The following is a 25,675-nucleotide window of genomic DNA, read 5'->3' as shown; positions in this document are numbered from 1 at the left end:
TGATTGCAGTATCTATAAATCTGTACTAAACTCAGAATTCTTATTTAGAATTAGCATTGTTAACTTCAATGATTGAAGTATGAAAATGGGTTTTGGAAATTCATTGAAAATGTACAATTTTGTACCGAAATCAGCATTCGTTAGTGGATTGAAAAAAAAAATACGAAAATTGATTAAAAACGTAAATAGTTTTAATAATATTGTAATGTTTATTTAGAATTAGAACTGTTAACTTGGATAATTGAAGTATAAAATTTGACTTTAAAAATTCAGTGAAAAATTACAAAATATATACGGAAATCCGTGTTTAGTTAACTTCATTGATTGAAGTAAAAAAACTATGATTGAAATCTTCAATAAGTAAAATATATAAAATTGTTTATAATATGATAGAGAACAATAGTAATTTAATATCGAAGCCCTTGAACCAAATCAACGTTCGTTACGTAGCATTATAAAATTTATATAAGTAGGTGTAAATAAATTAGAATTGCGGATGGTTTCAGACAGCAATTTCGTCCTGGGTCCGAGCCCAAAGCCGCAAGGACTCTCCGGCATTTATATTATTCATACATTTCTGTGGCTCCGCGTATACAATTTCACATTTATGTGCGTCCCAAATTCCATACCATAGCCATACCAATTCATATAAAAAATTGTAATTCATTATTAATTAAATAATTAAAAGAATCGTATTTACAAATATTATTATATTTTTATTTATAACTAATAAATTTTTGCTCCTTCTTTGGAGATCACTTTGAGCGTGTTTGCGACCGTTTTTTATTACTTGTTGCGTATAATTTAGAAGGATGATATTACATTTGAGATGATATTTTTATATATCTAATTGTGATACAGGATTTATGTTTGCGGTTGAAATTGCTATTAAAAATAATTGAAAAGCTCTGCGGGGAATACAGTATAATATTTTTAATGGATATTACTAATTTTTACAGAGAATTTCATATCTATATACTATATAGAAAATGATGATGATCACGATAAATATAGAATATAAAAAGCAATCTTATATCGATTTTATTATAAATAAATAATGTAAAAATTAATGTAATTATAAAATTATTAATTTTATATCGATTCGTCAATTTTGTCAAAAGTTGTTGAAGAAGAACTGATAAAAGAACTGAAAAATTATATGAAGAATAATATTCATTCAGATTTTTTTCTTTCGAATTTACTTAAATTTTTGGTTTCAAATTTTCTATTTCAGTCACAGATCAAAACACAATTTATATTTTTTTTAAATAACTTAACTTTTTTTGTAATACTTTTTTTTATCATTGCAATATAATAATTACTAGTAAAATTAATCAATGAATTGAAAAAACAACTTCAAAATTAATTTATAAATACTAATATTTCACATAATATGAAAAAATGACGACACGTAAATTGCTAATCTATTAATATAACTTTTATATAACTCAAAACAGATAGTCAAATCCCAATTATTTGAGTAATCTAAACTAAATTACCTGAAGCCAAAACATGATTCGCTTTTCTTTCCACGATAAGAAGTTTATTTCTTGGTATTATATCATTATAGGATGTTAGTAATGAAATTTAATCATTTTCGTTGCAATTAATACATTTAATAATTGTTGGATTTGGAATACGTGTGCCGTTTATTTTTTGGATTTATTTATTGTACGATATTCGATTTGTGGAAAACGTCGTTCGTTTCCAGTTATTTGATGGTAGATTCCGTGTAAGACGTAGGAGCAGCGGGATCGCGGATGGACTTAGTATTCCATAAGCGACATCATTACTTCCTAACCGATCCAACAAACCTAGGCCAATTATGGTGAGACACGGAAGTTGCTGTGCGTGTATGTGTGTGTTTGTTGTGAGTTACGTGATTATCATTTGGTGACTTCGAATATTAAATATATGCATATACATATTATTGATATTACGTTGGCTGTGACCCCTGTGAACCTCAGGAACATGGGAAAAATTATCAATCTGTCATTGACCGGAAGTTCTTGTTGTCGTTCGCTACCTGCCAATCGATGAAAGCTTCCTTTCCTCTTTCTCTTTTTGTTTGTTTATTTATTTACTTATGTCTCTTTTTCTTTTGACGATATTCGTTCACTTCTTTGAGGACACTTCGTTTTATTCGATGCAATCAGCTGTTAATTAACGAACCTTGGCTTTGTCTGCAACACGCAGCCATGCGAAACATCCTGACAGCCAAAGGATTTACATGCCAAACGAACGCTGTTCCTGATTTAAGACTCTCCACGTAATTTCATTCTATCTTCGACCGACAAAAAAAGTAGATTGTAAATTGCCGAGATTCATTAGAATCTTTTCAAAATACTATACGCATTTCTATAGTTTTTTCTATTTTATTTACAATCTATCACAAAAGTAATATTAAGTTAATTTGTTGGCAAATGTCTATAGTAAAATCAGAAACATTAAATATACATACAATGATATATTATATTTTATGTCTTCTAAAAATATTTAAAGTTTGTTAAGAAAATTACTGAAAAATCAAAGAATTGTGTTAAAAACAGCTTAAATTAAACATCGAATTTACTTAGTTAACAATTATTGAGAAGATGATTTTCCAATTTTGTTTATAGTCATAAAAAATGTTAAATATGTACATAATTTGAAGAAATGAAAAAAAATGGAATAAATATGAAATTCGAACAAATGTTCTTACAATATAAAATTACAAAATGATTGTTGGAAAAACCAGTTCATTAATTTTATAATTTGTATTTGAAAATATAAGAGAATGATTATAAAAAATTAGTATTTGTTTTATTTCTATTTAAATAAATAACTACAAGTATTATATTATTATTTATTATATTGGATGAAATGCTCAAAAAATGTCAATTTTTAACAAATTTTAGGGTATATTTTGGTTATACTTCTAAATTTAATTCCAAAAGCAAAAAACTGCATTAACAAGTATTAAAACAGAAAGAAACTTTCGAAATAGTTGATCAATGTTTTTACTAACTATTTTAAATGAAAACTGTGTGTTGTCAATGAAATGTTCTGTGTGTTTGTGAATCAATGATTCTGTAGCCGAAAATACGTGTGAAACTAATGAACGAATTGATGGAATTCCAGACGGGAGACGCGAATAATGACCATTGTCGTTTAGTCGAGGTGTCGAACGAGTCCCTCCGCCCCTTTCCATCTCCCTGGAGGAAGAGCCTAAAATTAGTCCTAACACAGGATCATTTGTTAACTCGAATACGGGGAAAAGCATCATTTATAATTAAATACTTCGTCGCTTAACAACACACTTTGAAATAAGGGAGAAAGATAAAAGGAAGAAATAAAGTAGAAAAGAAGAAAACTTGGACAACTATAACTTTTTTTCGTAGATACATTACATACACAGAATGAATCAAAAATTTACTTGTAGTTATGGATGTAATCAATAATACGTTTATTATCATCATTTAATCAATACTTTTACATAATGACCTAAAACGCGTTATTTATTGAGTGCAAAATATCTTTCAATGTTATTTTAATTAATGATCATTAATATTTATTTACTAACACAAAAAACAATGATATGTTTAATTAAATATGAAAATAATTCTTTCGTTCGATGCACTTGCTTCATTATTGAATTATATTAACGTTGTGTTGTTTTTAAATATTAATGAAATACGTATTTCCGGTAATTTTTTTAAAGTTGTTGAGGAAGCACGAGTTGTGTTTTTCGTTGTTTTGTTTGTTGTTCTGTTCGTATTGGTAATACATAAAATATGAACAGTAATTGGTTTCCCTCAAAGGAGTTAACGAGAATATAAATGTAGAAATTACACAAACCTAACGTGTACTCTGTGAAGAGCTTGAGCGAAAAAAAAACTATATATAAAGAAAAAAAAAATAAGAAACGGCAAGCTGAAGCGAAGAAGAAGTGGAGAGAACCATCATCGTCACGTGGGGCGTATAAACGGCTTGTGCACATCCTGGGATCAATGTAGGCACGTGCTATAAAAACAAACAAAGATGTAACCGACAATGTGAAGACACCTACCTCATAACACTGCCACGTCTAATGCGTTTCTTTTTTGCTGCTGTTCAAAGCTTCAGTGGTAATATTTGAAATTAATCGTTAGATTTAAGTTATTAACAATAAAAATAACAATTTATTTATTTCAATAACAAAAATAAAAACTTAATAAAGTAAAAACCATAGGTCTTTCTGCCCCATTTAACTTATTTTGTTATCAATTGTTATTTGTCACAGCTTTCTGGATAATCCTTGAATGGAGACAATCCGTACCTATTGTGAACAGGGTAATACTTTACTTACTTGTTATTTACTGTAGCTTACTGGATAGTTCTTAAAAATGGACATAATCCTTACCACTTGTGATCGAGTAATACTTTAGTTAGTAAAGTTTAGTAAAACAATGCTGATTTTATTTCACAAATACATTTCACGTAACGAAATTGTTATTAAAATTTAAATAAAAAGAAATATTGACATATTTTTTGCTTTTCAATTAAAATGAAACAGTTGTTAGTAATAAGTAATGAAATAGATGAAATAGTTGAAATTTTGAGAAAATATATGTAAACTTTTATAATATTTATTTTATAAATTTAATCAAATTTACGTAAATAAGTTTGCTATAATTAAAGTTTTAATAAGTATTCTCCTATAAATCTGGTATACAATACATTTATTGTTCAATTCTTTATAAATTTCATCAATTATTTCAAATTATATAAAAAAAACATTGTATTATGTGAATTCTTCGAAGATTCTGCAAGTTTCTAATAGAAGTTTCAGCAATTATTTTGAGATTAACTTCAGTTTTATTAAAACGAACGGATTAGGAATAGTAACCAATTATTTTCCATTATTCTTCAGATTAATTATTAATAAAGATATTATTAATGAATGAATAGATTTAATTAAAATAAAAGATGTGAATTCATTAAAATTTATCAATAAACTAATATAATTCAGACAATTTGTACAAATTTAAATAGTTTTTAAGTAAATCAAAATTGTTTTGTTAAAAAAACATAGAAATATTAAAGTTTAATTAAATATTAATTATAATTCAAGTTCCATTCGGTAATTTTGAATGGATTGAAACAAATTAATTATCTTTTTTTATCAATATTCAACAAAGTGAGCATTTTAGACATAATTATAGAAATATTCAAGAAATTGTTTTTAATATGTTTTTAAAAATATTTTTAATATGTTTCTGCATAATTAATATTGAAATATTTGTATTATTTATCTGTTTATAGAAAGATGCAATTATTAGAATTATAATAATACGTAATAATAAGTTGGATCATTTCGGTACAGAAATAGTTACAAAATCCTACCGCAACTTCTAAATTCATGGTAATCCGAAACCAAATCCTGTCTCCGCATAAAAATAAGTATTTTTGTTGTAAAATAATGTACGGTTTCCCCGAAATAAAACAATGTCTCATGAATGAGCAGTATCCCAAAAAAATAAATAAAATAAATTAAGTAGCTCCTCTCGTTGTTTTCGTTTTTCTCTGATCTTCCTTTTATTTTTCCCTAACTTCTCGTGTGCTGATGGGTTTGTGTGCGAGCGTAAAAAGGATGTAAGGGAAATCTGAGACTTGGGGCAATCGTCCTGAATACAAAATATCTCCCTGCGCTTCGACCTTTTTTCGTCTCCTCCTTGCCCCCTCTTAACTTCTTTTTTTTTCGGTGGTTCATTCAACGTTTGCAGATGTGAATGATTGTTTGTAAATGTTAATGTGCTAATTTATGCGGACGCAGAGTGGCGTGTGTATTTTTAAGTAGTAAGAGTGGAAAGGGTGCAGCGAGAGTTCAGTTTCTTGGAAAAACCGAGCTCCGGCTTTTAATTTCCTCCTTTCTCTCCCCGTTTCTCTTTTTTTTATATATTTACTTCGTCTTACGTTATTTTCCAGAGAGGAAAGCTTCGGATGGAACTGGAAATAAACGAGCTGGAAAAGGGAAGGAAAAAAGAAGATCACTGAAAGGGGGATCAGTAAAAATCCAGGTTTCAAAGAGCACCAATTTCAGTAGAAACGAGATAAACACATTGTGCGATTTGTGTGACCTTTGATCTCCGCAAATGCTTTCCAAACGAAATACAAATACAAATCAAATACAAAATGCATGCATTCAATGCTTATTGAAAAATACGTCTTGTATCGATTAGATATTCATATTTCGTATCTATTATGCATCTATTCAAATTCTGAATCATCCTCGGACAAATGCAAAACACGATAAAACAATGGCATTACTACATTAGAAACAGTAATGTGTCTTTAATTCGCTGACGTTCGGTTCAGTAAACAGATCCGATTGCACTTCAACACTTCAATATCAACAGAGATTGAATTTAATTGCTTTTCGATGTTTGTGAAAAAGCGAATTTTATCTTCGAGTGGTTCCACTTTAAACACACACACACACAGAAAATAATGTGAAGAGAAGAGAGAAACAGATATTTTTTTTGGATTTTTTTTTAATATTCGCCTCACGCTCGTTTGGAGATGTCCACTTGAGACTTTTGTTATGGTGAATCCACTTGTTTGAATGCATTTACATTCAGTTTCGAGTATCGATGCAAATTTCGAGTTCCCGAATTGCTTTATTTCAAGCATAATAATGATGTAATGAATTTCAGATTGGTGAATTAAATATCTCTACGAACGTTAAACAGAACTGGTTCTCACAGAAATATTCTTGTACTAAAGAAAAGTAAACAGGATATTGAAAATAAGCGCGTTGTAAAGAGTGTCCCAATATGAACTGATATTTTATTTTTTTAAATAAAACACATTTTTTACTTGACAATTTATAATATTTTACTAGATTTACTAGCTTTAAACCACATGACATCCCTAGTAGCTTTTGAGTTAGTGTTAGTGATATCTAAATTGAAAATAAGTCTTATTTGCGTGTATGTGTTCGTGAGTTTTTCTTTTATAAGCATTCTGTGGAGTTTGGTCGCCGGATCAATCACTAATATATACTTTTATTTTTTCCTTAATTAATCCAGAATTAGAGCTAGTTATCTGTTTTTCTTTCTTTAAATTGTAAATGGATTGCTTTAAAAAATAATTAAAAAAAAGATTTACTAGAATGTAGAGACATGGAGGTGATACAAAACATCTGACAAATGTGCGGCCAAGGCACATTTCATGAAATTTTCCATGTCGAATTGCATCTATGAGGTCCTCAATTGTTTGTGGTTTATTGATGTTCACTGTATACTTAAGTTAACCCCAAAGAAAGAAATCAAGAAAGTGTCAAGTTTAAATAATAGTCATAAATTATAGAATGTAGCACTAATAATAAAATTAATTCTCAAAAACAAACATTTTTATACTGAAGAAAGTCAACACTTATTACTTAACATCCATTGTCAATAAGCGAATATAAATGAACAATTAACAAAGTATTAATTACATATTTTTTACTGATAATATGCATGTTGCAATTAATTATTAGAAATTATTGAATAGAGTATTATAAAATGAATTATAAAGTGCATAATTATTTTACTATCAATAACATCATTTTTAATTAAAATATACGTGTTGTTATTGATAATTACAAATTGTAGATCTTAAATGTTAAGTGAATTAATAGAAAAGTAGAATTGCTTCTTAAATAATCGATATTATACTGAATAAGAGAAAAAGGCAAAATTCAATTACATAACGTCGAATGAAAAATATGCGTGTCGATTTTATTATAAGTATTACATATATTACGCGTTTTAATATTCATTCGATTCCTGTGACTGCGGTTGTACGTGATATGCAAAAAAAAAACAAAAAGAAAACTACGAGTGAAGAAGTGAACAAAAAAAGAACAACAACAAAATGGTCGGTCGGTAAGTTCCTTTTGATACCGACAAGATGCAAATGTGTGCAGTTTACTCCTCAATAGGCGGACCTAACATGCACACTTTATGGCAGAAACCATTAATTGTCCCCTATAGACCGACCTTCTCTTTTTTACCCTCGTGGCATTTCTCGTTTTCATTCATAAGCCAACAAAAAAAAAAGAACAGTTATGTAAATGTAGAAAGACATGGAAAACTAATGGGCATTTTCCCTTTTTAATAATTCACGTCGTTAAAAAGAAATGCGAATCCTTAAAAGCTTGTTTTATTTTAATTGATGCGGATTAATTAGTGGGAAAAACAGACAGCAGAGCGAAAATAAGAAACGTATAAAGATTTAGATATGTTTTTTTTTAAGGATAAAATAATACCAGATCTAAAAAGCTTTGACCTTTTTGAAGAAAGCTTTTTCTGTCTGCTTGCTTTTCGCATCTATATCTTATTCTCTTCTCGTATTGTGCACGAGAATATCCATGATCCTTTTTTATTTATTTCACCTAAAATAAAATATTTTATTATAATAATCCTGAAACAAACATATTTATACTTTAATTGATGTTTTTTTTAAATTTTAATTAATTAAGTTAGTGAATAAATTTTATATAATCAAATTATTTAGTTAATTGATAAATTATTTCTTTGATTATTAATTTGTAAATTTTCCTACTTAAAAGTCTTATAAAACATTATATAAAAAACTTTAAATTCATAAATAAAATGGGTTATAGTTTTCGATATCTGTTTTCTATAATATATTATATTCGATTCCAATAATGTATTTATGAAATTCGTTGTTACGAAAAAATTCATATTCAAGAATTTTTAACCCATGGACAGGTTAAAAATTCGTGAAGCCATGGTCGAATAAATATGTGAAAAGCTGTGCCTGTGTTTATTCCTTCGTTACCATATGTCAAAACAGTTTTGCTCTGTTGAAAACCATATGCCTCGAATGCTGGGAATGATGCTTAAATTTAACTTTAATTTATGGTAAAAAAAAATTAGTAAAAAAAAATTCATATATATTTATTTGTCCTATTTGGATTAAGAACTGTTAGTTAATAAATTAAATGGAAACATATAGTCACGTTTCAATTGATTTTTTAAACCATGTTAAAATATTTTTTGGTCTTGTTAATTGTTAAATACTTTAATTTGCAATTACCATTGAATGTTATCTATTAAATGAATAATACATTAAATTGTTATAAAATATACAAAAATATAATGAAATTATATATAAAAATGTATTTTTGTATAAAAATACTTCTATATTTAGTTAAGACAGTCTTTGGAGAAGGCGACGTGTTCAATAATGTATAATTTGAGTGGAAGAACAGCGATTCGCTTTCTATTTGGCTTCGAATGAAAATGATAAAGCTGAAATTGATATATCGATTCGATAAATTATACATGAATCAAATCTAATGGTTTATACTTAAAAGTCTCATTTACAGCAGATTATCATTTAAGTATAGCTTCCATTTTCATTCGTCTCTATTAATACAAAAAAATCACAGAATTAATATTGTAAACTAGGCTCTATTCCTGAAATGTATATATGAAATGAATCTTTATTGAATGAATCAGTGAATAAAACTATACTCCATAATTATTTTATTTAAAACATAAACACATGATTACATAACAAGCGTAAATTGCGATGCAGTCGATGGTGTTTCATGAGGTTGTCCGCTCGCTCCGGTCTTTCATTAGTCCTTCTTCCAAGTAAATTGTCGAGCACAAAGCAGATTTCGTTCGGGAGAGTCGCTGGTGTGCAATATAAATTCTAATTAGAAGCAGTAAGTCTCATGCAAATAATTGCTTTTATATTACTTTGCAGAGCAAGTAATTCACACCGATCCGCGCAGTCGGGTCGGAAGATAAATTACATTTCCACTCGGATGCTGAATTTACTCATTTAAAAAAAAGAAGGAAATAGAATTAAAAAAAAAATGTGGAAAGAAGCAAACAGTGGACAAGACGTAACGAAAATAAATAATTACCAGTAAAAGTTGCGACGGAGCGGACGAAGACATATCTTTCGTTTTTATTTGCGGAAATTTAACATTCGCTGGTGCAAATGCACTATTTTCTTATTGTATTGAACTTCCGGAAGATTTTGTACATAATGAAAATTTATTAAATTAAGCCCCACGTTGGTCACCAAAAAATAAATAAAACTTATTGTATAATTAGAAAAAATTGACTTATTTTTATCATCGATTCGTGTAAACTATATAGAATATAAATTGTTTGAATTGGTCACCAAATTAATTCTTATTATTTATCATAGTGTTGTAAATATTTGGAATTTGGGTATTTTCTGTGTGTCGATGCGCAGATTAATTTCTATTTATCATATCGGATCGGGCTTTGGGAAGATCAGACGTTCGTGCGCAGAATGAGTGATTGTCATTTGCCTCCTTTTGTGGCAGATTTAATCGAAGCCAAATTACACCTGAAATAAGTGCGTAAATTCTATGAATAATGGATACTGTCTCTCCGTTTCTACGGCTCTTTATTCAGACTGTGTGCGCTTTTTTTCTTCTTTCACTCTGTTGTTATATTTGGTGTGAAAATAGCTTTGCACGACAACAATTGTTCATAATTTGAATTTTGTGTCTATATACTAGAATTGTCACTGTATTAATCATAAAAAATACTTTTTTTTAGCAATATTTTCAGAATTTTGTATATTGTACCAAAGTTCATTATATTGCATTCATTCTATATTATAGGTTAGGTTAAGTGAGGTTAAGTATTAACTATAAAGATAATATATTAATTGAGTTAATCGTTTCATCCGTAATTTAAACTTTTACCTATTTCAATCAAAAAGTAACAAAAATAAAAATATGGAAATTGTTTTCAATAAAATAGAATATTGAGTAATTGGAACAGAAAATCCAAATTGTAAACAAATTCAATTTTGGATGGAAGCAACTGAACTCAATGAACGTAAATTTTGCAGGTCAAACTGTGTGTTTCTCATGGACTTCGGTGGCCGGAGGAATGTGCGGTAACGGTGCAAATTTGCACGGGGAATGCATTATCGATTTTCGAATGGTTCTGAACGCCAAATCGGCGTCTGCCATTTCACGCAATGCTCGATACCGAAACTTTACCCAAAACTCAACCCACCCCATATTCGCAGCATCTGCTAATTATCATGCAATGCCAATTAACGTAATTAGTCATGCGAACGTTCTGCAAATTTGCATCCATTCACATCAATAAATTAATTAATTTCGAATTAATATAGTCCTCATCAATTGTATTGATATTTGTCAGCAAAACAAAATTATAATCAAAACAAAGCAATGTTTCAATTTAAAAACAATTCGTTTTTCAAATTATGTTTATTTTACTAAATATAGTGAATTTTTATATTTATTATAATATAAACAATTTAATTTTACAATAGACTTCACTGTATTTGTTTGATTAATCTTTATCAAATTTTACATTAATTTAACAACGAATTTTGTTATTTACATAAGAATGCGTTTTATACATGCGTTGAAGCTTGACAGTAAATTGATAGCGTTTGAGCAAACAAACGAATGAAATGAACGAACGAACAAAGTTGTTGACAGTCGCTGATAATTAACTGAAAATCCGTCCTTTGTGCTCCATTTTTAAATCAAAATAAAAAAAAAGATGCGGAGTACCGCAGACAAAAGAATGTCACTCCGAATTCGCGATATAATATAAAACGTGGTCGGCTCTGAAATCCCGCGGAGACACACTCTGAACCCATTAACAAAGTTATAATTGCAGTGCGAACGTGCGCGAAGCACAAACGGACTCAAAAACAAAAGCCCTGAAATTCACGTTTCATTGTACACATTTGCGTCTGTTTGTTTTTTTTTCGCGAAAGCGCGACGAGCGGCACGAAAACGTGCAATGGAAATGGGTGAGGGGTGAAAATAGAATAGAAAACCGCAAACAAATGGAAAGAATGAAGAGAGAGAAAAGAGGGAGACGAGGAACAAACGAGAAGAGATGTAACAAAACTGTAGCTGTAGCTAATATAATGTAATTTATTAAAGTACAATTATCCGCGCCGCTTGCAGTGAATGCGATGGTTTCGTTTGTACTAATTAAAGCGTGATTAAATTACTCGTTGAACAAGCGTCTTTTGTCTTAATTAGCCAACTTAGTATTTGTGGCCTATAGGTGTATATGTTTCTTAAGCTACAGAAAATAATCATTTACAATTTAACTATTTACCAATTAAATCTATGTTATCATATCTTATATTTACTTCTCAATTCACAAGTATAAAAAAAACTTATCATTACATTTTTTAAATAATTAATGCATTACATTGTATAAAAGTGAGTGCATACTGTAAAATGTAAACAATTAGAAAAATAATTGTATGTTAAATTTATTACATTAATACATTTTGTTAAATTGTTAAAAGAATAATAAATAAATAAAATATTATCTTATTTTTGAAGATCTAACTGTTCTCTAAAAAATAAAACAATAGTTACTATATAAAGTTTTACTATTAACAGATAAAAACAGTTATTTAATAAAGTTTATTACTGTAAAGATTTGTCCGGAAACTAAATATCGTTTAGTTTATTTGTTCAGTGAGAACATAATGTTACATTGAAATGTAAGGAACCGAAACTATTTTTGACATTAACTAATGAAACATACGAAGCGTTTGCTTCTTGTATTAAAAAAATACCGGATATTTTTTTAGTAATCGAGACACCAAATTTCGTAGAGTATCAATTTAAGTGAAGACATGATGACTGAATCTCACTCAATTTATAAATCTTGACATATAACAAGGTATTATGATAAAATGATGTTAAATTAAATACTTGGAAATTTTAATATTTATATTATACAAGCTGATGTATGTATCTCTTTTCAATCTAACATGTAACATTTAGCTCATTCAACTAATGAGTTTTTTGAAGTTTTATCTAAATTTGATTCTGATTTTCTTGTTGTATGTTTAGAATAACTTTTTTTTAGATGAAATTAAATATTTTCAACTACTAATGAATATGTTAGAAGTTTCTCTTCTAAAGCAGCGTTTCTTCATCTTTTCGCTGCACTACTCAACATATTTGCTTGTAGTCGTTGTACTATGACGCAATTGTTTATAATATAACATTTTTGACAGCTGTCACTTTGCGACTCATTAGAAAAGTATTTTCTGTTTAATTACTAAATTGATAATTTCTGAATGTTAAATAATATAAATATTTGTATTGTTCTTTTTATTATGAGAATAAATGATAAAGATATAGATGTTGTTCTGTAATTCATTTGTTAATGACATCATTTTTGACGTAAGATGACAGTTGTCATTTTGCGACCAATTAAAAATCTATTTCTTTTATAATTAATAATTAAATAGGAAGTAGTATATGAAACATGAACATAACCTTTCCTGAAAGTTAAATATTGTTAATACTAGTATAGTTCTTTGTATTTATGATAATGTTTCTCATTGTCTAATTATTTCTAGTTGTACTGTGACATTTTTTGACGCAACTAATTAAAAATGTATTTTTATAATTAATAATTAAATAAATAAGAAATATTATATGAAACAAGATAAAGTTTCATGAATATTAAATTGTATAAAGAGTTGTATAGTTCTTTTTATTATAAGGATTAATGAGAAAGATTTAAACAGCAGTTTTCTTTCTTTATGATAGATTTTTCTCATTGTCGGATGTTATATGAAATGAGTGTAAAGCCTTCCCCTAATGTGAAAGTAAAATGTTATTATATCTGCATTCTTGGGATTGCATTCGGAGTGGTGCATGTGCGTAGGAGAGAGCTTCGAGTTGGAGGAGAGACCGAGTTCTCCTTCGGTGGCAATATCTGTTTCTATAATTAATACATCTGTCACTGTTCGTATTTATTTATGGAAGTTATATTTGTGTGTGTGTGCGTGTTTTAATTTACTCCATCTTTCATTGCACGTTGGATGCCGGATTAATGGATGTAAATGCATCAACGCGGTCCCCGCTCGTAATAATATTATTATCTCGAGAGAGCGGCCATTGATAACGACCGTGTCGCAACCTTAATACAGTGCAGAGATAGGAGTACGAAGAGAGCAAACAGATATAGTAAGAGAGATGCTGTGGTCCAAAACTGCGATAAGGCTTTCCCCGTGGTGGCAAATGTTGGTTGGATCCATCGATTGGGTCGCTGCCGCCAGGGCATCCAATAAACTAGAGTAGGTCGCGCAACTGGTGATCTGGTCACTGCGCAAGAACCCACCGTTCTCCACTTACTACCAGGGACACCTCAATAACACGAAAGAAGGCGAAAAAAAAAATAAATCAAAAAGATAGTAGTTGTATAAGATATACAGCAACAACAGCATAAACAATCCGGAGTTGACATTGAAAGACTTTCACCGAATCCGGCTTTTTTTCTGGTGAGGTGACCAAAGTGTGAAGCAGCCCAGCAGTCGAGAACTCGTGGTGCGGTGGTGCTGAAGGCTCTAGTTTCCAGGATAAATCAATACGCTCCACTTTTCGGGGCCTCTGGTGGCGGCGCTTTCCTGGATTTTCCCGGCGCGGAGTTTCCTTTACCTCCGCGCAAATTTCCACGGACCGTGCACCAAGCAACTTCGTTCCATCCCAGACCGAAGCCGACGAGAGCAGCTACAACAACAACATCAACAAACATACCTTTGAACCTAGGTGAAGCAGAGCAGAGAGAGCAAGCAACATGAGTGGTGTCGACGATATCATCAACTACAAGCGCAAGGAGTTCGAGGACTACTATGCCATCATGGGATGCGATGAACATTCCTCGGTAAGAATATACACTTAGATTTTCTTTCGTTCGTTCGTTCGCACCTGATTAATTAATGCTGAGTGAAAAGAAACTCGCGGCGCTACGTAATTATTGTAATGAATTCAAGGTCCCTGACGACTTTCCATAATTAAATGCGCTCGACTCATTTCGTATACACTTATACGTCTTTTCTTACTACTTCTTTGTTTTCACATTTTTACATTATTTTTCAACGATCTTTTTTAAACCAAAATTTCTTCATAATTACATTTTATTTATTTCAAATTAATTTAAAAACATAGTATGTAAATCATATTTAAATTCTACAACAAAGTATGAATGAAGGTATATTATCCAAAATTTGTCTTAGTGTGTCTGTAATGCGGCCAAATTTTTTTTTATTGGCGGATTTTTTTACATAAATAAAAATTAAAATTTACGTAGAATCTAATTATTTTATATATAAACGTTTATATATAATATGATAAATAATAAACGAATTTCCTAAAATTTCTATAGAAAGATACTAATTTGGGTAAAAATAAATAAAAAATAAAAATTTATAAATGGTGCAGACAAATGTTGTAATATTATTGTATAATATTACAATAAGAAATAGATACTAGTGTATTCATTTATAATGTATTTGTTGTTTTTTTTAAGTATTTAATCTTATACAAACTTTTACAAAAAATATATTAATAATTACAACTTAAAATATTCGTAAATTATCAATGTTTTTTTTGTATATGAAGTGTATCTGTAATGCTTCCAAATGTTGTAATGTTATTGTAGAATATTGCTTAAAACAATAAGTACAAAATATTTATTAAATGTATTGAAGTAATATTATACAATTTGTACTCTTTTTTTGTAAATAATGGTGATTTAAAATTATTAGACTTTTTTTACATGAAAAATATAAAAATTAGTAAAAAGTCATTTAGTAGATAATAAATCAGATTTTACAACAAGAAATGATGTTGTTGTTTAATTAAGATACATAAATAACAGTTTATGCAATCACTCAAATTATAGTCAATTGAGGTCAAAGACCAAATTATTTTAATACAAAGACAATTGACTTTAAATAGTTTCCTAAGAATTCTTTAATCATTATTGTTCTATTATCTAATATTATATTAAGTTAAAGAGAATTATATTATCTGTATTCATTATTATTGTCTATCAACAATGTAACAATTTATATTAATCTATAAAAATATGATTCATTAAGATTTGTGAATATATAAACAAAACAGTAATATTAAAAGTTATCTTCAATAATTGAAAAAAAAGTCAATTAGTCCTTAGATTGAATAAAATGGAAGAAATTGAATTTAGTGCGGGATTAAAATATAAAGGAAACAATCTAGTAGAGATGAAAGTTATGAAATTTGTCGAAATCAATAAATTGAATTGACTATGAGTAAAAGATCATTGATTTTTCTTTCTATGCCCTATGTTAGGAAGATAATATAGAGCAGTGGTAACCAGACTTTTTGCAACAGGAGCCACACTTAAACTTTTTGATATAACAATTTTTAAAAAATCTTAATCATAATATAATAAATATATAATATTTGTTTTTTGTTGTGGTTCAACTAGCCACAACAAGACTCTTAAAGAGCCGCATGCGGCTCGCGAGCCACAGTTTGGCCACCCTTGTTATAAAGCATATTTAAATAGCAACAAATTTAATTTCATATTATTATGCAATATTAAATAAGATCCAAATTTAACAATCAAATTTTATATTAATTCTATTCTAAAATTGCAGCGCAAATAATTTAATTCAATCATTTGCGTTTGTTGGTTTATTTTGATTTTGACTTGTTTTCAATTAATATTCGTTCTCATATGGAAATCACGGTTTCGCATTACATTGAAACGCTTTATAAAATAAACAATTATTTCAGGGATAATAAAATTATTTTACAATGTTTCAATTAAATTGATTAACAATTTACAGCATTTCATAAATATTGTGTTTACATAAAAGCAATGAAAATCTGATTTCATTAGCTTAATGGAATTTAACCGCAAAATAAAATATTTATTGTTTTGTTTTATTTTTTGTAACAACAGCACAAAATAAGCTGTTATGTGTTTCACATTTTTATTCTCGGTGGATGTTATAAAGCAATTTCATTCTCGATCTTTTAACCATTCAATTCGCAATGTTCGTATTATGTTTGTTACGCCTGTTCGTGCGAGATGTATGATGAATTATTGAAAAAAACTTAATGTAATGGTCATTTATCTGCTGCAGAACGTCTCTGGTGGATGGAAGACATTTATTTATAAGCTTTCAGTCATCTTAACTCAGCGAAATGCAGACAAAATTCGATATTTTATGTGCGTTTTCATATAAGAATATCTACAAGAATATCATCAAATAAATATGTTTTTAATACTATAGATTCAGAATTGATCACTTTATAAATTGACATATATCAATATCTCGCATAGTCCGGATTATCACTATTTAAAACCGGACTAATCGAGGACTGCTCATAAATGGATATATTTGAATAATAATTACGTTTGAATATGTCTAAAATATTATTAAATTAATCCTCTTTCCTAATTAAACTCTTCTGTACTAATATAATCAATATTTAATTTAAATTTATAATGAGAATAATAAAATGAAAGCAACCCCGACCTGGGCGAATCGATTTCCGTAATTGGTGCTTCGTCTTCATTTCCTTCTCGCAAATATTTGCACTCCATTTTCCCCAATGTACTTTTCCTATTAACTCTCTTATATTTATTATTGTTTGGCTTGAATTTTATTACTGTCAGATTCAAATAACAATATTAGCTTAGTTCAATTAGATTGTATATTTTCTTTAAGTTATAACGAAAATAAAATTGTAAATTTAATCCTTTGAAATGTTTGGAAATCAGTTAGATTAAACACTACAGTAATTTATTTACAAATAATATAATTACAATTACAAAAAAAGAAAGTTTAATTAAAAGTAAATTAAAAAAAATATTATTTTTTCCAACTAAGTCTCAGTTTTTATAACTGATTTAATTATAATTTATTAATATTCAATATAATGTAAGTAAAGGATTTTCAAATTATTCTCAAATTCTATTTTTTATAGAAAATTATAATAAGTAATGAAATGTGATAAAATTATCATTTTTTTCAGTAAATATATTTAGATTGTAATGTAAGAAATTTCAATTTAAACAATCATTATTTATATTTGAAACTACAACGTTTATGCGCTCTATTTTGTTATTCTACTGTGAACTAGAGAAAGGAATTACGTGAAATTATTGAATCATACGAAAATTTCACCTCAATTATCTGTTATTATTACAAAGTTTCTGAGCGTACTCAAGGATCGTATTATGTTTTGTGTGGAAACTTCCAACAGAATTACAACATCGAATCCAAGAAATACATTAACCGAATTATACTATTGTAACAACATTTCCCATCAAATAAACACAAAAGTGTTTATTTCACCTATTACAAATTATTTTAACATTTATCAGCAAAACAATTTATTTCAGAAAATATCATTTTATTTTTATATAAATCGAAATATTTTGTATTAAATAAAAACAAAAATTCAAGAAATACATTTATTTCAACTTATACAAATTATAACAATAAATAAAAATAGAAATTTTATCAATAATACAAAAATTGTAACACCAAATACTAATACAAATACTTATTTACATCAAATTGAAATAATTCTTATTTTTTTTTATTTCCAATAGAACTATTTTGCATTTAAACAAATTCTATTTGTTTCTATCAATAAATGTAACCTTGGAAGACCTTGTGAGATTGAAGTTAAAAATATATTCGATTTACAAATTGAATTATTTTCAGTTGCGAAATGCTTTCTTTTCGCACAGGTAAATTATTGCTGCTATAATTAAATTAACTTTATTTTCTAAACTAAACCTAAACAGTTGAAACTAGTGAACTCTGAGACGTCGATTTATCGACGCTGTTAAAATAAAGTGCTGCATTTAAAATAATCTGACTTCAGTCAGTTTTTCTTCGAACTGGAATTTGTTGTTCTAGTTTCTAACGATGTTCGATCATTCCTTAAACGCCGATAAGAAACACTAAGCGGAATTGCACTTGCTGTGCATGTATACGTGTTTCAGAATAATTATTTCTTTTTCACAAAGAGTTCGTCTTACATAATTATACAACTCGTTTCGCGGATTTCGAGTTGTGGCCTACATATGTCTGGATTGGTAATAATTGATGATCCAAGGAATTCGTGTAAACAGTGAATACAAAATAAATGTTGTATGTTTATATGTTCATTTCCGTTCTGTATTTGCATTTCGTTTATAATTTATTACTTAATATTGAGAATTAAAATAATAATTAAGTATTTGACATGTAGTAAATCGTAGTTCTTTCATACTAATTCTAAGTTTTTTTTTGTATAACGCACGGTTTTCATATAACGCATATACTAATATACTAATTATAAGTTTTTTTTGTTTAACACAGTTTTCATATAACACGGTACCAATTAACTTAATTGCATTATAGTGAAATTAATAATTCTTATGCGCACTACCAATTAATTGCGTCATAGGAGAGTTGACTACACTAATTCTGAGATTTTTATTTGTTTAATACGGTTTTCATAAAACGCAGTATCAATAAATCGAGTTCTAAGAAGGTTGAATATACTAATTATAAGTTTTTTTTAGTTTACCACGGTTTTCCTATAACACGGTACGAATTAATTTCGCTATAGGAGAGTTAACTATACTCATTCTGAGTTTTTTTTTGTATAACACGGTTTTCATATAACGTAGTACCAATAAATCGAGTTCTACGAGGGTTGACTATACTAATTATTAGTTTTTTTTTGTTTAACGCAGTTTTCGTATAAAGTGGTAGCAATTAATCGCATTATAGGGAAATTAACTATACAAATTCTGAGTATTTTTGTATAACACAATTTTCATACAACTCACTAGCAATTAATTGCGTCATAGAGCAAGAGTTGTAGAGTTGACTACACTAATTCTGAGTTTTTTATTTGTATAACGCGGTTTTCATATAACGCATTACCAATAAATCGAGCTATAGGAGAGATGACTATACTAATTCTCAGTTTTTTGTATTTCTATAGCACGGTTTTCATATAACGCAGCGTTACCAATTAATCGCGTTATTGGAGGGTTGACTATAGTAATTATGAGTTTCTTATAACACGGCACCAATTAATTGCGTTTTAGAAGAGTTGACTGCTTTTCTTAATTAATTTTAATAAGTATATAATTCTTGAATATTTGATAGATTAATTTCTTAATTAAGATTAGAGCTTTATAATTGTTGAGATTAAGTTACTTTAATACAATTAAGATAATTAAGATTATATCACATTTGAGTTTTAACTATTTTTACTAGACACTAGTTTACTAGATAAACTGGTGTCAATAACCATAAAATTATCAAGTAAGCTATTATACAATTACTACAAATTATAAAATCGTAATTATTTTTATTATTACAGCGATAATATTTACCGTTTTTTGTGACGAAATTCCAAGAAAATTGTATCTTTTAAACCTCGTTTTGTGTAAAATACGCACTTAATGATATTACCATTATTAGATTAGAAAAAACACATTAAAACTGTTCAGTAATCAACACACTTTTCATATCTTAAAAAGAAAACCAAAATTTTGATTATTTCTAAATTTATTTGAAAATCAGTATTTAATTATTTATTGTAATGATTTTTATTTTTTTTTTCAACTTTTTTCTGTATAATTATAAAAGTAATTAGATAAGAAAACACATTAAATACAAATAAAACTTGAAATTTACTAAATTCTGGATGTTATCATGAAAATAATTACAGTTAAATTGTTTATTTTTTTTCTTTATTTATTGTGTTTGTATGTATAAATAAATTCAAAAATTATTTTCCATATATTTCCATAAAACATACTAGTACAATATTGCAAAAAACTATGCATAATCCCAGACGATAAGAGTTATCAATGTTTTAATATATACAGCAATGCCTACTTAATCCATTTTCAGTTCAAAACAAACAAATAGAAGTGTCAAAATTGGATGGAAATGTCGATTTCCTGATATTGAAACTTTGTATATGAATTGAATTGAAATGTACATGAATTTCCATCGACTGGGCCATATATTGATTTCTTTACAATAAATTGTATTTACTAAATATATGCTTTATTTTCCTCTTTTTTATATAAAAAATACTGTTTGAAACCGGATTATTCGAGGAACTAAATACATACACAAATAAACAGCACAAAAGGAGACTTGATTGTATTTTGCTCAATTAAAATTAAGTTTCCTTTGAAAATACAAACTGGATTATTATGAAATCGGACTGATCGAGGCAGCAGTAAGCGAGGCATTGTTAAACGTATTTCATCCATTAAAAATACGGAATTTTACGATCATACTTTTCGTGGAACAATAACACCGAGTTTATTACATAACATTCATCGTTATTACATGTTTGCGTGTTAAAAATAGAAATAAATACCGATTCGTTGAGAATTTTATTATACTTTTATATTATCGCATTATTTTATGATTAATAGTGACACTTTATACTTTCTTATATTCCTGAAATATTCTTTGAAACAAATTTTCATCAGTTTAATGGTTTCATAATCGTGTTTGTTTGACTGAGAGAATTAAAAACATTTACTTTGTTGTTTCATAAATTGATTTGAAAGTATTATTTCATTAATACATTATTTTTTAAATTGATATAAATATTCAATTTTTTTTTTGTATTTATTTCAATTTTAGTATAGATTTAGAAATTAATCAAAATACAATTTTCTTCCAATGAAAACAAAATTATCTAAGATTTTCCAATGGTAATAATGTATGAAAAGTAGTAACATTACCGTTAACTTTATGATGTAGAATCTAATATTAACTATGTAACTAATCAGAAATAGTACATTGGTTTCCTAAATATTTATTGAACATGTATGTTAATTAACTCATTAATTATACAAATTTAATTCTATGGAAAATGTATTCCCAGTAAGTAATTTTGTATATGTATTCTTAGTATAGTTATATTTTTTTGATTATAAATAAGTAATAATTAGTTACAAAATGAAAATTTCAATAAATTTTGTTGTGAATACGAATAAGAAGTGATGAATTAAATCATCCGTAAACATCGACTTGAACTAATTCGAGTAGTTAAAGCCTTGTGGTCCAATTGAATGAGATCACATAGGGCTGAGTCTATAAGGTCACAACGTGCGCAGTTTAAAAATAAGAAGCACAAAAAAAAGAAGTAGTAAGCAAACAAAGGTCGAATGCGAATATAGACGACAATCGCAGCACTCGAATTAACAATCCCAGAAAGGGATCTGCGTTGTTGACGGCGAAGACAGGAAGCGTAAATCAAAATTGTTTTATAAATCATAAGCAGCAATAAAAGATGGAATTAGGTTTGATGGCTGCAGTCGACGTATTTTTAGGACAAACTCTCCAGAGGTGAGCGTTTGTTGTCCTGCAAGAACGGGCGCCCTCTGGGAACGAAATCCGATCGATACGCTCAACCCACCTGAAATGAATGTTTCAGCAGCTGAAGGGGAGAAAATACGCTGCACGAGGTATCCCGCATTAAAATTGCATCAGGAAGCAAAAAAAAATACAGTTTTTTTCCTCTCCATCGATCCAACACTTAAGGCATTAATACATAATCATATCATCGCGAGGATCCACTTGAACTTTAACGTTTTCAACCTCTGCAGGCGCAAAAAGATCCTTAAGTAAACGAGGAAGGTTAAGATTTCACTTGTTGAATATCCTGCTGTTATATATTATACACATTCCTGCATTTCGTTCTTTTTTTTTGGTTTAATTTTCGTTTTCTAGTGAATCCAATTAAAATTGCCTTTAGTATCTAATTGCTTTCTGTATTATCTCCGCATCGCGAAACAAGGCCAGTTTATTACGTTGCCTCGTCAATTTTCATCAAATTTAATTGAATTTGCGCTCCGAGCGAGTACGGCTTTAAATTTTCAATCTGGTTCAGCTGAAAACGTTGGCTTTTCAGAACGTAGTCGGAAATTGGGATTGAAATCCTCCGCGCAGTTTGTTTCAAAGTTGCAAACATACATTGCACTAATTAAAAATTGATTTTTTGTTGTTGTAATCCTTCAAACAAAGTTAATTCCAAATCAGCAACATACGCTTTTATACAAACTGTACAGACTATTTTTATACAATAGTGCGGCTTCGATCAGTCCTGATTCACTAGAGTTATTCATTATAAATTTCAAAACGAACTACATTTTTATTGAGCAATATTAATTTGTCAATTACTAAATTTATTGATATTTTTCAAATATATGATAAATTAAAATCAAATTTGCAAATTTTCATTTATTAATTGATAAAAATTTTCAAATATTCTCATTAATTGATATTTAATGTCTAATTAGAAATCAATTTTAAAGGTTTTGAAACTATGTAATACAATATTACATAACATTACGTTTTTGCAATTATCAATAGAATTATAAGAAATATACGGTTTATGAAAGCTCCTAAAACTTCTATTAAATTGATGAATAATGTGTAATATGTTTTAAATTCTAGTTTTCGTTTAAATTTGTATCAATTTCTTTACAATGTAGTAAAATTGCGGTCGTTCCGCAAAATGTTGGAATTTTATGCGTTCGCAGTAAGGAAATAATGCGTCGTTACGCGTTTTCAGTAGCTTTACCATTCTTTTTTTTGGCAGTGATTTTGTCATCGACGGTGGTCGGTCGGTAATGTGTTCGGACCAAAATAGAAACGACCAACGAAATAAAGCCTGCCCATTATATTTCGTACAATAACAAAAGCACAACGACGACGACGACGACAAACAACAAAACATGCGCTTACATACATAGAGAGAAGCAGTCATTGAATGTCGCGTATTGTGTTTCTTATTCGGATTTGGCTTCCAATAACACATCACGATGAAGCATTATAGCATAAGAAAATCAAGTCAATACATGAGGCGACAATGTTCACTTTTGTACAGAATATTAATTGATTTCGAGTAGAAAGCGATTACAGATTCGTACTACTGAAAGACTTACAGCTGCGTCGTTTCAATCTGTAATAGGGAACATCAATGTCTTCTATTGCTTTTAGATTATATAAGGAATATCAAGGATGTCTACTTAACAATAACATGGAACTTAAATATGAAAAAAATGCTATAATTTGGGATTTCGGCAATTTGATGCATCAGAAAAAGTACAAAAATTCTTCTCCAGAATTCTTTAAACAATACTAAGTAAATAGGATAGTATTTTGTGTTGTTTTTTTGGTATTTGAAATATACTTTTTTTGAAAGATCCACGAAGTTAATAGAATTTGAGATTATTAAGAAATTATTCTTTTACAGACTTAATAGTTCAATATTTGAATTTTGAATTTACAATTTCTTAACTTTGTTATTATGTTATATTCAATCCATGGTAAATCTTGAAGAAAAATCAATTAAAAATTGATCCTTTCGCAAAATAATATGGCAATTGTAATATTTGTTAAGTTGATATTGAAATATTAGTGGTAAAAACAAATTAATTATTAATTCCGCAATAAAAAATTATTACATAGATTAATATTAATTGTATGTAAAAAATAAAAAACAGTTTTTTATTTCCTTTGTTTTTATTATCAATGAAATAAAAAATAATAATTCAATTAAAAAATATTGTAATATTTGTTAATAAGATTGAAATATTCAATAAAAAATTATGTATTTTTATATAATTGATTTAATTAAAATAATAAAGAATAATTTACATTTTCCTTATTGCAAGTATAATTAAATTAATTATAAATCTATCGTCCTTGAAATTATCTTTTGTGAACTCTAAATGAAGGAAATATAGATATTTATCAGTCATTTTGACATTTGGTTGCAGAAATGCGTGTTATTTCCGCAATCCAGGAAATCGTTTTCAATCATCCACAATATAATTCCAGCCAACATCTGCTACAACTTTGAGGCTTCATTTCGAGTAGTTCTTTCAAAAATTAGAACTTTAATAATATGAATATGAAATTTAGTAAATGTTTCTACTAATTTTTTTTTATAACTCTTGAAATGATTAAAATAATCATAAATAATTGTGGCTTTAATTATAATTTTAAACACAATTAAATTACAAACTATTATTATGACTATTAAATTAAATAAAACAAAACTTTAAATTACATTAAAGGACTTTAATATTATCATTGTTAATTAATATTTAAACTATTATAAGATTTAACAAAAAACATTGAGTTAATTTCATGAAAGTAAAAATGAAGATTAAATGAAATAAAGGAAGGAAATTTTTGTTAAAATACAATTAAAATGAAATATTCTTTAATATTATCACATTTTTTGTAAAAGAATGTTCTACTTTTTCACAATTTTCTAAGATCTTAATAATTCAAAATTTATATGAAAAATAACACTATTTTATAGGACTTTCTATACATATATTTCAAGTAGTTTTTCAAAGTTTCAAAAAGATAAAAAATTATGGTAACAGATTTTAATTGAAGCATTACTTATATATAAATGAAAATAAAGAAAACTGTTTTTATAAAAACTGTAAATAATACATGATTTCTTGTAATTGTTGATAAGGCAAATAATCTACAATTAAAATGAGTGCAAAGAAATGTATACTGGGAATATCAATGAAAATCCGATATGTCGACTTTGTAAAAGATTATGTTTCCTATTAAAACGAACTTTTGTTCCTTAATGATTTCTTCAAGCTTTTCGAAAACAATGGCCTGGATAATACCGATATGCGAAACTAACGAACGGAAATTTAACTTTGATGTATATTAAGATACGCTAATGGAGCTAAAACTAATCCCTAAAACTTGTTAACTTCGTAGACGTGTAGAACAGAAAGGATGAAGGTCTTTGGTGTCGTTAGAA

The 25,675-nt window shown here is 28.0% G+C and overlaps 1 protein-coding gene across 1 annotated transcript in view; it reads left to right on the top strand.

Moving 5' to 3' along the window:
• Window positions 1–13,963: 13,963 nt before the first annotated feature.
• LOC108560097 (J domain-containing protein) overlaps window positions 13,964–25,675 on the top strand; it is a 16,932-nt gene continuing 5,220 nt past the window's right edge. The window contains exon 1 of the mRNA XM_017917541.1: window positions 13,964–14,714. Within this exon, the coding sequence (XP_017773030.1) occupies window positions 14,628–14,714 (87 nt within the window). The 5' untranslated portion in view covers window positions 13,964–14,627. The remainder of the gene's footprint in view (window positions 14,715–25,675) is intronic.

The sequence above is a fragment of the Nicrophorus vespilloides genome, unplaced genomic scaffold (assembly GCF_001412225.1).
Source record: "Nicrophorus vespilloides isolate i.1.1-1 unplaced genomic scaffold, Nicve_v1.0, whole genome shotgun sequence".
Taxonomy (NCBI): domain Eukaryota; kingdom Metazoa; phylum Arthropoda; class Insecta; order Coleoptera; family Silphidae; genus Nicrophorus; species Nicrophorus vespilloides.
The sequence above is the reverse complement of the archived record's forward strand: the minus strand, read 5'-3'. Positions and strand labels throughout refer to the sequence as shown.